Source organism: Pseudochaenichthys georgianus, chromosome 6, assembly GCF_902827115.2.
Source record: "Pseudochaenichthys georgianus chromosome 6, fPseGeo1.2, whole genome shotgun sequence".
Lineage (NCBI taxonomy): Eukaryota > Metazoa > Chordata > Actinopteri > Perciformes > Channichthyidae > Pseudochaenichthys > Pseudochaenichthys georgianus.
The window spans coordinates 30,779,055-30,793,273 of NC_047508.1; the positions used below are offsets into that span (position 1 = coordinate 30,779,055).

The following is a 14,219-nucleotide window of genomic DNA, read 5'->3' on the forward strand; positions in this document are numbered from 1 at the left end:
AAAATTACGCCATATCAACATTGATTTTAATTTCTAACAGTGTGTATGTACATCACTATGTATGTAGTATGTACTGTATAATGTACACATGGAGAGTTGTAGAAAATACATGGTGTACTGTCAGACAGTACAGTACACTCTGACTGTACAGTCACTACAGTGTATACTGTATAGTAGGTGTGTAACAGTGTAATGCGTATAGTCTACTCTACACTCTACCTTTCAGCAACGCTTTAGGGATTTAGGCTCAGTCAGCTCAGGGACTGTTTGGTAAATGAAATAAATGTTTGAACTTTGTAGTAGTTCACTGCTGTCATAAGTCATTTGTAGACTAAGTGGCAAAAAGTGTTTTTTTTACATTTGTACTTTGTAGAGAAATGTAGACACAAGTTGGAAGGGAGCACAATAAACCTCACGAGTTTGAATTTGAGTTGATAATTAGCTCACAATAAGTTCACTTTAGTTACTCACACAACTTGACACAAGCCATGGGTTCAGGTCCGGACTTATAAGTCCGGACCTGCACCTGAACCTCTGGACTTGAGTCCGGACCTGAACCTGAATGTGAGTCCAGGTACGCAGCACTATTACTATGACACTCTCACCTGTGGCTAACTTGTCTATTATATCTTTTTGTACCAGCTTGAAGGTTATGCATGTCAATTTATAATTCTGTGCCCCAGACGAGGAAGTGCACTGAGGAAGCATGGTGCTATCGAGAAGTTACATCACTGGTCTTTGACCCTGCAGTAAATCTCTGCCTCTAATTGGTGCCCAGATAAAGCAAGATTTAATACCAGCCTGGCTAACAAACAAGTTAGAGGGGCACATCAAGTCAACCTTTTTAATATGAGATGTGTTCATTAAAACCTAAGAAAGGTGTTTTCATTTTATCTTGGACACAAAATGTATCACAGGTGGTTTTCATATTTGGAGTATATATACTATAGGTATTCATTTATTGAAGATAAAATATGCTGTTGTTTTAACTGCATTTTTGTAAAATACACTTTAAAATATCCTCTAAATGATCACCTTATTATACATGCAATACTTATGTGATTATCATTTCACATAACAGTGTCATTGAGTCAGTGGGAGTCTCCAGTTGAACCATGAAAACAAACGCATTACGTGTTCTTATGACTTCCTTATTGCCCTGCTGGGTCTCTTCAGTGTGTTCGACATTAGAGCTTCATTTTTATTGTTGGGTCTGCTGAAACGTGCAACATGTGGAGTTTAGGTCAGTGTCAATGTTACCTGTTTACATAGTTATATTGACAGTAATATCGCAGGCGGACTTTTTATGTCTTTGTTTTCTTATCAACAGAACAGAGGAAAAAGTACTCCAACTCCAATTATATAATGCAAGAGACGTCGCAGTATCATGTCGAGGTAAGATCTGCTCCTTATGTGTTTATCTAAAGATTAAAGTTATGTGTATAGGGCTGAAAAATATTATTATTTCATTATCGATCAATCTGCAGATGTATTTTTCTAAATCCACCAATTGATTAAATAAAAAAAAAGATGGAAAATGGTAAAACATTTCCATGGAGCAGCTTTAAATGTCATATTTTGTCCTCTTAAAACTCACTTGTGTATTTAGTTGAATATGACATAAAAACTGAGAAAAGCTGTATTTCTCCACATTTGAGAGTCTGGAAATGAAAACAAATCTTTGATTTAATCAGCGTTGTAGCTTCAATTGTTTGTTGCATTTTTGAGCGTTCCTGTTTTTTTTCAAAATAGTTTTGAAAAAAGCAAAACATAGATGAATAAAGTATTCAAGCTGATGTACTGCATATATAATCCATGTTATTATAACTGGAAGTAAATGGCACTTAAACACACTTTATATTTATTCTTTTTTTTTCTATAGGAAATCTCATTTGAATTTCACCTTTCCTAGTGTACTATTATTCTATATAGTTACATTTGATTTACTATTTCATATAATTGACTGTAATATTAAATAATAATAATTGATAGTGAATTTTAACGTATATAAATGAGCAACTTAGATAAAAAGTGTAGTTCTCTTTCTGATATTCCAGTAGTTTTAAACCTCATACGCATTATGTCTCTAAACTGAATCCAGCTGTAGATCTTAGTTTCATTCCTCCCTCAACGTTTCCTTTCATACTGTACACTGCCCACAAATGACAACAAACAAAAAAAGGATAGAAAATCTTTTACCTGAGGTTTACAACTGTACAGATTTATAATTTAAAATGGGTAATTGGACCTCAAGATAAAAAGAAAAAAGCACTTAACCTAAGTGATGGTTTATTGTTCTTTTGGCCAGAGATAAAAGCTGACACAGTCGTTAATGTCTTGATTGCATCTCATGTACGGGAAGGTTTGATAATAAAACAATAAGGACTCTGAGCAGAGATGTGCGTTGGGTCATGGATAGCGTTAGTCCTGTGTCCGTGCAAATTATATTTCTTTAGAGGCCTGCCATTATCACACATGGGCAGCTAATCCTCAAAATAACAGCCAAGCTGGCAGCATAGAGCCATATAAATGCCAATATTGCAGATTGTATAGCAGCCAGCCTCTTCGACGTAGGACCAGAGATGCGGGCATGGCTACACGACACCGAGTTGGACATCTAACGTTATACGAAAGAAGTATAGCAGATAAAACAGCAAATGCACAAGTAACGCTTTCAGCTGAAGGCATTGTGAGAAGAATCAAGTATTTTTAGAGGTGGCTGATCTAAATACAGCCTACAGTTTATGAAATAGTTTGGCATTTTGGGAAATATATTATCCTTATTTGCTTTCTTGCTGAGATTTAGTAGAGAAGATACATATGTGTTACTTAAATCAACAGCTAATGAGTGAGTTTAAGATGTTTTGCAGCTAGCTGTTTTCCATAGTGTTTAGTCTTTTTAGTAAGCTAAACTAGCGGGTTGTGCTAATTTTTCTCATCTTACTCTCTGCAAGAAAGGCAATATGTATATTCCCAAAGTATCAAACTATAACGTAAGCATTATTTAAATGTGCATTTTGTCAATCCAATTTTCTAAAGCACACATGTCCTACTTTCTAGAGAGACATTGTTTTTTAATTCACCTCACAACCAATCGTTTTCCTTTACCAACTCTTTGTTTCCTCATCAGCATCTTTCCACGTTCATTATGGACAAGACAGAGTCCATCGTCACAGTGGACGATGCCGTCAAGAAACTAGACTTTCTGGACTCAAAAGACAAAATCTGGACCCAGGAGATGCTCCTGCAGGTCACTGACAAGGCGGTCCGGCTGCTGGACTGTGACACACAGGTACTGCTTCACTCTGTCCACACACTAAGTACATCAGTGCAATATATGTTCACATGTAATAAGATTCACATTTACAGTCATGTGTTTGCGAACACATAACTTAAAGGTGGGTAATTTTGGAGAAACCAGCTCGAGTGCGCTAGAATTTGAAAATACACAGCCGGAAAAAATCTGCCTCTTAAGATATTCATTGCTATCGGGATGTTAAGAGCATTCCATGGAATATAACAAAAAGTATATCTCGAGCCGGTTTCTCAAACTTACCTACCCCACCTTTAACATGTTTTGTTCATATTCACTCTAAACAACATTCATAAGCATTGATTATACATAAAAAGGTACATCTTAACATTTATATTCATAAAAATATTGAAATACAATGTTGAAGTTTATGGCTAAAGGTGTTACTCCACTTTTTAATGGTTGAGTTATATTGTGCTTTAAAAATCTATGCCGATAGTGACCTACATGCAACCATTTCAATACTGTGCATTGCTTTGATGTTCTTCTGGATTGTATTGAACTACATTTTCATTATGCAAATGTTTTGATCCAGTGTTTTTTGGAGCTAAAGTCAGGATTTATTTGCCTTTCGTGCATCGAAAACGTTTTGAAATCTGTCTCTTACAAGTCTCCCTATATTGTAACCTTACAGTACTGAATTGCTCAGATGCCTCTTTAAGTTTTAATTAAATATGGTAAACCTTTTCTATGTATTTGTCATACGGTCTGACAATATTATGATTGTGTCGATTCACTAATTGAATGACATTTAAAGGGGACCTATCATGCAAAATGCACATTTGTACGTCTTTTATACATGAATATGTGTCCCCGACTCCCCGGTGTGTTAGGGAACTCACCAAGTGTCAGAAAACACAACCCTCTCTCTTTTCCTCCATACCCAAATCTCTAAAAACGGGGCTGCAGCGGATCTGATACAGATTTGAAATTGTTCTGACGTCAGAAACGGGGTGCTCCGCCTATATGGGCAACTCTCCACCTATCAGGGGAATGAGAGGTTGCGTGGAATGGTAACAGCATGGTAACATGACGCTCGTGCCTCGCCCCCCTCCTTTGCAGGGGGGCGTGGTCAGCTGCAGCTCATTTGCCACAGAATCAGCCCTTGTGAAGACAGGGCTGGAATAGAGCAAATAGAGCGAAATGAGGCATGGTTAAAATGCATGATCTGTTTGGCATTTTGAAAAAAAAACTTTACAGACATGTTTTATATAGGTATGGCCCTACAATATATTATTCAAATATAGCATGATAGGTCCACTTTAAAGGAATGGATCTGATCTTATTTGCTAAATTAGATATTGATACAACCTGCTTTATATAAAGCCACAACCAATAGGCAGTTAGCTTAGCTTAGCATAAAGACTTAAAGCAGGAGGAAACAGTTTTGTCCAAAGGTAACAGTAGAGTTGATAGTACTTTGAATGTTCTCATCTCTCAACACTTTTACAAAACTATTTAGTGTTTTGTTTTTACATTATGGATGACTTTGTCTATTCTGATGTTATCTTGCTTTCTCTCTGCCTCCACCGCTCCACCTCTTCCTCTCTAACCATTCTTATGTTGTGATGCAGGAAGAGTTGGAGAACTTCCCCCTCCCAACCATCCACATGAGTCAGGCGGTCCTGAATCAAACACGTTACCCCTCTGTGCTGCTGCTGGTGTGTCAGGACAAGGAGCAGCACAAACCTGACATCCACTTCTTCCACTGTGACGAGGTGGAGGTGAGTCTGAGTTTAATGCCGCGGCCTCGGCTCAGTTTGCGTCCTTTATCGTTTCTGCATGATCGGCTGGCTTTGTGTTTGATGTCGTGGTAAATCCAAGCTGCTGTTGTTGGAGCGCCAGGTCAGATTTCAGTGCAGTTTCTGGCAGTGTGCTAGAGTCCTTGTACATTTTTACAAGACTTGTTAAACTATATTTGCTCAAGGAAAGATCCATCCCTGAAAGGATTTAATACTATAACTTCCTGCAATGACAATGCCTTTTTATAGTTCAAAACACTACTGGTAAGTTCAAATAAATAGTTTACAAGAGACTGTCGATCATTATATCAGGCTCATAAACGCTGACGAGAGTGAATATAACAACCTTTGGTTTATTACATATTGCGCTGTTTCAGTAAATGAATATCAAAACGGTTCTTAGCTTTACTATCCTCTATCAAACTAGGTAAAAGTCTCAGTGGCTTTAATATCCCTTTTGCAAGAGTGACCAGACCAAACCACAGAACATACACATTGTTACAACAATACTTTCAAATATTAAATACAAACAAATATAAAAGTCAAATGAGTGAGCACCTTACCCATTTTATAAGCAATGAATAAAACATTGTATTGATTTTGGTTTTGGCTTTATGTGAATACACTATATGGTAGTCAGTTAAATGTAATTATTTCACACTTTTTATGAGCAAGCATTATTAAGTGCATCACAAGTCATATACACATAGATAGGGTTAGGGCTGGTTTGTACAGCCTATTACCAAAATGATGATTGTTTCCTTTTTTGAATAATGTAGAATGAAGCTACTGGGGATTTTACTGATAGTTTGCATTGAGATATTAGACTTCGAAAGTTTAGCATTTCATTTGATATTGAAATTTCGTAATTTGATCTCTAAGGCCTAGGTGGGTTACATGCGTCAGGGAATCTGCTGCCGGCCTAGAAGCTACAAATGTTCTTAAAGTTTGACTCTCTGTCTCTCCTCATTTTCTTCAGGCTGAGATGGTTCATGCTGATATAGACAGTGCCATTGGAGACAACAAGCATGGAAAGAAAATGAGGCTTCAGACTCTCAAGTGAGAACCGTGGTGCAGGCACACACACACACACACACACACACACACACACACACACACACACACACACACACACACACACACACACACACACACACACACACACACACACACACACACACACACACACACACACACACACACACACACACACACACACACACACACACCCACACACACACACACACACACACACACACACACACACACACACACACAAACACTGACCTTTAATTAGTAGTTAGCTAACTTAATCTCTCGATGCCTCCTCCTCTTCCTCTAGGGTGAACCAGGAGAAAATGAAGCATCACAGAGAAAGCATCCTCCCCCCTTCGGCCCCTAAGGGCCCCTCACCCGCTGCAAAGGGACGTGTGGCAGCCTCAAACACACAACGTAAGAATTGGACAGGTTCTTAAAATACTCACATTTTATTCAATAGTTGCATTCACATGAGCTTTTGTGTGTGAATGTAGATCAACGAGCATCCGGACAAAATGACATGGAGTCACATGAAAAGCTGGCTCAGCTGATTGAGAAGGATGTGGTGAGAGTTTTTATCCACACTGACACCGGTCAGTACATTACGCAGCCTCATAATGCTATGTTAATCATACTTAATCTCAGGGTTTGTCTCCCTCAGCAAATCCTCAACTGTTCCCTGGATGACATAGAGATCTTTGTGGCGCGGCTGCAAAAGGCAAAAGATGCCTTTTCTCAGCTCAACCACCGCAACAAGAGTAAGAAGAATAAGAAGAAAGGACCAGCAGGTCTGTCGCCCTTTCTTCTTTCATGCGGTGGCAGGAATGCAGTGACAATATGTTCATATTGCTCACGTCACCATATTTGTGCCCTCTCGTGTCCTGCGGCCTAGGACCATGATGTTTTTGTGTGTGGTAGCAGTGACCAGTTTGGAGTTATTTAAAGTAAAATCATAACTGAGGTTATGACCAACAAAGTCAAAAATATTACCAATTCCAAAAGATTGGAACAACATGCTTATGAAGTGAAAGTGTATTATCGACTGTTCTCCCAAATTATAACTGTGCAAAGTATTTTTACAACATATTGCTGAGTAATATTTAACCACCAAAACTGGCAGTGCTGTGATGCTGTGTCTTTATTTCAACATACATGTGACGCCAAACATTGATGTGTTGTTTTGCATGTGCATGGTGAGGCGCACACACATATACACAACGTGTTGTGTTTCTACACATCATTTGGTAATAGACAACACAGGTTTGTGTTGTCCCTGACCACCGAGACAGAGAATATTTTTTTTATGTAAACGTAAGTTAAAACTTAACTTATTAGGTCTGATTTATCATAATTTATGTAATAAGGAACTTGCATGCACCTAAAATTACAATTCAAAAGAACAATTTATATTTGAGGTATATGTCTCTGGTTTCTGTGAATTATGTGAATTTTGGGACCTTTCGAGTCATAAGAAACCCTGATGTAGCACATTTTCTCTTCTACTCTCTGGTCAAGGTGAAGTTTTCAGCTGTTTATAACTAACCATAAGTGTACCACTAACCGTAATAAAAAGTTGCAAGCTTTAGTAGAGATGAAACAATAGCATTTATGTAAACCTTGGCCATAAAGTGAAACCTGCATCCAGTCTGCATGGAGGGCCAGTAACTCTGGAGTCTGTGTGTGGTCATTGTTGCTCTGCTTGTTTACAGAGGGCATGTTGACCCTGCGAGCCAAGCCCCCCTCTGAAGCTGAGGTTATTGATAGCCTGCAGAAACTGAAGCTGGCCCTCAACCTCTTGGTGAGATATCACAGCTCCTAACCTCTCCACCTTTGTTCATCAGTTTTTCTCTCTTTTCAACTCTTTCTGTCATTGTGCCCCCTGCAGGCCAAACTGAAGAAGCACATACAGAATCCAAGTGCGTCTGAGCTGGTTCATTTCCTCTTCGGCCCTCTGGAGCTGGTAAGAGCTGCAAATCTGTGGAGAAAGTGTCTAATGTCAAACAGTTTTATAAGGACGATCATCTCAAACACAGGCTATTTTTTACTCTATAAATAAGTTACTCATTTCATTAGATAACCTCTTTGTTGACTGGGCCAGAAAGCACATCTGACGAAGCTTTATTAAATACACAGAATCAAAGCCGTCTAGTGTTTGCATTGTTGTCATCAGACATTCCTCCTATTGTTTTCATTTTTTCTGGCACCACACCCACTGTCGCTCTATTAAACTCACACCGGACTGGAGCAACGTAGCTTTCAGCTCTGATTTAGGTGCAGCCACAATTATATAAAGCCGGTTTCCCAAGCCTCAGTGTACGGCCACACCTTCGATACTGCTGGATAGAAACACAGAGCTGTCATTAGGCTCTGCCAGGTGATATGGTGCAGTAACCTCTGGACAGCATGGATTTGCTGGATAAGACCAAGATAAAGCCGTAGCCGTATCATTCAAAGTCGATCTCTAGCTGTCCTCAACAATAGATCCCAACATGCAGAAGCTTTGGATACATGTGTATTCGGTTTTAAATTGTTTTGCAATGTAAATAAGATGCAGATATTTTTGATGCGTTAACATTCAATATTTAGTTTGCTGCTGTTGTTTACACCCAATATATATGACTTTTGTGTCTTCTGAATGCAAACAAATATATTTTTGGAATATCTTATTAAGTTGCCTTCTCACCAAATTGTTGAAAAGCACTTAATGTGATTGTTCAATACACTTCTGGATGCATCCACAGGTGTTGCAGAGCTATGGAAGTCCTGAACTGGCGCGTTCAGTAATCTCCCCGCACCTTTCCAAAGAAACCGTGGACTTCCTGCGGGGACACCTCACCCCCAAAGAGATGACCGTCTTTGAGCTAATGGGGGATGGATGGACCAAACCTAGGTAAACATATTGTATTTAAATAACACTTTTATTCAAAGTGCTTTACAATTTGCCTCTCGTGCACACACAAAGTCACACGCTGACGTCACTGGCCTGACCATTGGGAGCAAGGACACTTGGGTGCATGATTACTAATGGCTCTGTGGTGTTGATGTGTAGCTTAAAGTTCACCTTATGACCCTCCTGTCCCTCTTCCTGCAGAGCGGAGTGGCCCAGGGAGCAGTGCGCTCCTCCTTATCACCCAAAGTTTCGTAATGGCTGGGAGCCGCCAGCGGACTACTTCAGGATGGCCCCGTGGGAGACAGAAGGACTTGGGGGGCCACTGGGGTCTCCAACCAGCCCTGATTACAAAAAACACTCAGCTGAGGATGTAAGGGTTTTGTTTGTCTGTGGAGTTGGCTACCATTGCCGGTCCTAACCCCTGAAAAATTTAACAATTTCCTCTGCTTTTACAGTATTATGGAACTCATTCCTCAAACTCGTCAAATGGGTAAGTCATAAAGTCCTTCACACATTTTGCTGTCTCTTTCACACATTTCAATAAACCGTTCAAACTTAAACAAGAGGATACAATGTGTCTTAACAGGTCATACAACGGGACGCCCCCCACCCGCAAACATGCCAAAATTCACTACCACTTTGTAGCACGGAATGCCAACGAGCTGTCGGTGCTGCAGGACGAAATCCTCGAGGTAAAAACAAAGACATGTGTTCAAAATGTAAACAAAATGCTGATGCAGCTGTGAATGAATTGACATGTCCAGTCCTCAAGCATGACAATGTCAGTTCCAGCTCTAAGTACTTGCTTTCAAGTTTTGAATGGACTGGATTGAGATGTGAAATGTGTCTTGCAGGTGATAGAGGATAACAAACAGTGGTGGAAACTACGAAATCGCAGCGGTCAGGCAGGCTATGTCCCGGCAAACATCCTGGAAGTTGTGAAAATCGAGGACTCAGAAGCCGCCTATAACCAGGTGACCTGTTGTAGTGTACAAGTGGTGCAATAACAGTACATTATAAGAGGAACAGCCATACTGTACAACTTGGCCACTTTTATAATGACTATAAATTCATGCTTGACATTTATGAGTGGATTTTGTAGCTGTGTGGTGTTTTTTGAAGCGTTCATACAGGCAATCTTTCCTGCAGCTACACATAAACAAATGTAGGTAATAGAATGAAATGCAGCAACAGGACATGATCCCTTTCACTTACTTTCACCATCCTTATCTCAGCTACACAAAGTTCAGACGTGTTGTCAAGATTAGATCAAATAAACTAAGATTAGATCAAATGAGCTAAGATTAGATAATATTAGATCATCCTTTATTTTGTCCGAGAGTGGAGCCATTTGTAGTGTAACAACAGCACATGGTAATAATGCAATACAGTAAGCATCAGTAAGAAGATTAATGAATAAACAAAAAGTAAATACAGACAACAATTTATTTTAACAAAATAAGTATAATGAGTGAATAGTTGAGTTCACATTATTATACTTATACTATAATTGTCAGTTTTCCTCTGTGCGATGGGAGCAGGAGAGTTCAAGGTTTCTTATCACTGCTTGTTATTCATTCGTGACACGGCTAGGAAGTGTAACATCTGGGTTAAAAGTAAAAGGGATGATAAGGACACAAACAGATAACACATTTGAAGTGAATAAGTCATAATAAAGAGACATAACAGAGATCTCAAAGAATGATCAGATGAGTAAAAAGCCTAGATACAGCACAAGCAATGGTTGTTGTTTACAGGACAAATCATCACGCTGCATGCAGGTTTACCAACGCCCTTCTCATACTGTATGCAGCTACTCTTCCTGGTGCCAAATTCTTTCACACACATATTTTCTCTTTTGGCCTCAGGGCAAAAATGTATCAACCGAGAGAGAAGAACCTGTTTTTGGAATAATAGTGGCTGCGGTGGCTGTCTCATGAACTGTATATTTTCTGTGTGTGTTCATTAGGGCTACGGGACGACATCTCCTGGTTCTCTGAGCCCTGGAAGCAGCTTCAACCATGGTAAACCCTTTGATCAAAGTGAGTGAATACAAATATCACAAAGTCAGATCCAAGAATAACAGATAAGAGTAATGGTTGCTTGATTCTAACGTCTGCTACCATCCTTTTTCTGTTCTGCAGAAGAGATGCAGAAGGTCCAAAGTGAGTTATTGGAGAAAATCCATAACAAAAACCAGCCGGCTGTCAAAAAGTACCGTGGGGTGGGATCAACCAGCAGCCATGTACCGCTCAACCTTGACTCAACCGTAGAGCAGGTGACCGCGTGGCTCAGCGCAAAAGGTTTCTCGAAACCGTAAGTCACCCCCGATGCTCAACTATCCAGGAAATCCAAATACCTTTCCTCTAAAATACCTTCATGTTTTTAAAAAAAACGTTGTTGATGTCCTGAATTTTTCCTCTAAAATTACCATCAGGCCGGCAGTGTCTCAGTCAGTAGGGGCTTGAACTGTGAGCCGTAGGGTTGCCGGTTCAAGTCCCCGACCAGACCTAAATATGGAGAGGTCCCAGTTCACCTCCTGCCCTTCCGTGGTGCCCTTGAGCAAGGCACCGGACAACCCCCTTCCCTCCCATTGCTCCCCGGGCACTGTACAATAGCTGCCCACTGCTCCTAGACTCCTGGTACTAGGATGGGTTAAAAGGAGAGAACACATGTCACTGTGTGCTCTGCATGTGTGACCATTAAAGAGGGTTTCATCAATACAATACACCAATACAAAAAAAAAAGGTTATTTTGACTAAAATGTGATATGTATGCCTCCTTTCAGGATTAATTAGGAAGAACATGTATTTTAAAAAACATTGCTGATGGCTCAGCTTAATTTATCCTTTAAAACCCCAATGAGGCATTATGCGCAACATCAGCTTGCTAAACCGACACCAATGCGAATCAGTGCATTATTGTTGCTGTTGTTTACATCTGTGTCTTAAAAATGCCATTACGGATATTTTTTGGATGGTCAACTCACTATTGGAAACTATGTATACATTTAGAATTACATTACATTCATATATAATGACATTCCTGACTGTCCACAGGACCATTGAATGTTTGGGGATCCTGACTGGAGCACAGCTGTTTTCCCTCAACAAAGAGGAGCTGAAGGCGGTGTGTGGAGACGAAGGAAATCGTGTCAACTCTCAGATCACAGTGCAGAAAGAATTGCTGGAGGTTTGTCACACACACATGCACGCAAACTGCTAACGCTCCTGTTACGACAAAGCTGTTTCTTTTATGGTTAGACCAAAACAAAATATAAACTCACTTGTATCAAATGTAAAACGTGTTTGTTAGATCTGAATAATACCTTCCTGTCTCAGCTTTCAATGTCTTTCAGGGCATGTTAAGACAAGTCACTTTAATACAAGTTTGTGTCAGCTAGGAGTCATCCTCGTATTATAATCAGGTCATAACTGACTAGGTGGGATTCGTTGACAATTTAACAGCTTCCCACATGGATAATGACATCATAATCCGCAGTTATGCAGATTCATAAATTCACAAAACGCGATTACATCAAATTGTCAAATGACATGATACAGTAAATAGATATCACAAGTATTACATACACACTTTGTGAGACACTCATGTATGAGAGTGACAACTTCAGATCTTAAACTGTAAACAAATAACAATCACCTGTGGTTTTAATGATCGCACAGGAGAAACAGAGCAAATCAGGGTGAAGCAATGAGTCCTGAGTCCTGACTAAGTCAAAGCACACTGCTCTAGAGTAATATGGAGGGGACAAAAACAATATTGACAAAGAAAAATATTTGGTATTTTAAAGTCTAACATTATTAAAAGTATTGGCCCACGATAAGGAGTACCTGTCGTGTATTTATAAAAATCGTTTTTTAGGATTATGCTAATTTTCTTTCTAACCTTTACCGTTTCAATTCACTTTTACCAACTTTTGTTTTTTAAATATAACCTTTTAAGTCAATCTGTTATCCATGTAATGAATTGTTGTCTTTTTATATTATCAACACAAAACATATAGTTTTCTAAGTACCTTTCCGTTAATTATCCAGTGTGATCCTCAAATCTCCTCAAAAGCAGACGGGATCATTTACTGTGTGTACTTCCTTGTTTTAAAATGCTGTAAAGACCAAGATAAGAAAAGTTTAGATTCACGTCTAAACAGAGCATTTCTTAAAAAGGCACTAGATTGTTTATTTTGAAGCTTGTGGTCCTTTGTCTCTCTTTGTAATAGGGGAATCCTTAAACCGCAGTTTGGGATAATACTAAAGTAGAAACATTCATAAACAATAAATAAAAATGAGTCTTCTTGCGCTTCCTTTGCAGAAGAGCAAAGGAGACACGGAGCTGCAGGAGGTCATGAAGCGGCAGCAGGAGAGAATCAACTCTTGCAGCAAAGACTGAACGGACGCTTTCCCCTCTTCAGAAGCTTCTTCAATCAAGCTCTTGTCAATGATCACCTACAGTGGAACATACTGAAATGTTGTATACATTTTTTAATTGTATATTTATTTTGTATCATCCAATATGTATGTATTCCAGTGTTTTCTTATCTAATTATGTTGCTTCTTTTTTCATTGTTGTTGTTATGAAAGAGGGTGAATGTGAATCCATGTAAAGTTGTGAGAGGGTGTGTGTGGGAGCATGTGAGCACACCATGCATGTATCGTGCATATTTGTAGTGTGGTCAATGTGTATACTCATTGTCAATATTGCAGCTGTTTACTGAATGACTTAAATAAGTAGATCTTAGCTATAGCATAACTAAACCTGTGCCAGAATGTTTGACACCTTTTCTGATATATAGCCATTTATTTTCATATTACTGTTTACAACTATAATAAATCGCAAACTATATGTCAGAAGTATTCTCATCAATCCTGCTTACTAACTGCAGTTTAGCTGTAGGTATTAATAGAAATAATGTTTTTAATCAGAATTCAGACATTCTGGCAAGAGAAACTCATTCATGACGTTATTTTACATAACAGTGAGATACTGTCATTTATGTTGTTTTGGAGCAGCATGATATTGCAGTGTAAGCTGAACACATACAGGGAAAATAAGGAAAACATGAAAGTGTGTTGCTCTGATAATAATACTTAAATGAAGATTTGGGCCATGCATTCAAGGGGTTGTAAATATAATGGGACAGTTTGAAAAAACAGTACAATAAAAAAATATCTTGTTAAATATTTGATGTCTCATCTTTTTGTAATTACTTTATTTCATG

The 14,219-nt window shown here is 39.0% G+C and overlaps 1 protein-coding gene across 6 annotated transcripts in view; it reads left to right on the top strand.

Moving 5' to 3' along the window:
* The window catches only part of eps8l2 (EPS8 signaling adaptor L2), a 28,859-nt gene extending 14,678 nt beyond the window's left edge, over positions 1–14,181 (top strand). For 5 of the 6 annotated variants that reach the window (XM_034084951.2, XM_034084952.2, XM_034084950.2 and 2 more), the window contains 18 exons: positions 1,331–1,395; positions 3,131–3,292; positions 4,888–5,037; positions 6,035–6,114; positions 6,398–6,507; positions 6,588–6,658; positions 6,755–6,881; positions 7,803–7,891; positions 7,979–8,053; positions 8,835–8,983; positions 9,185–9,353; positions 9,439–9,473; positions 9,570–9,675; positions 9,838–9,957; positions 10,953–11,025; positions 11,128–11,299; positions 12,043–12,175; positions 13,313–14,181. In XM_034084951.2, the coding sequence (XP_033940842.1) occupies positions 1,331–1,395; positions 3,131–3,292; positions 4,888–5,037; positions 6,035–6,114; positions 6,398–6,507; positions 6,588–6,658; positions 6,755–6,881; positions 7,803–7,891; positions 7,979–8,053; positions 8,835–8,983; positions 9,185–9,353; positions 9,439–9,473; positions 9,570–9,675; positions 9,838–9,957; positions 10,953–11,025; positions 11,128–11,299; positions 12,043–12,175; positions 13,313–13,390 (1,964 nt within the window). In that variant the 3' untranslated portion in view covers positions 13,391–14,181. The remainder of the gene's footprint in view (positions 1–1,330; positions 1,396–3,130; positions 3,293–4,887; positions 5,038–6,034; positions 6,115–6,397; positions 6,508–6,587; positions 6,659–6,754; positions 6,882–7,802; positions 7,892–7,978; positions 8,054–8,834; positions 8,984–9,184; positions 9,354–9,438; positions 9,474–9,569; positions 9,676–9,837; positions 9,958–10,952; positions 11,026–11,127; positions 11,300–12,042; positions 12,176–13,312) is intronic. The other variant, XM_034084953.2, reaches the window with a different exon arrangement.
* Positions 14,182–14,219: the final 38 nt, after the last annotated feature.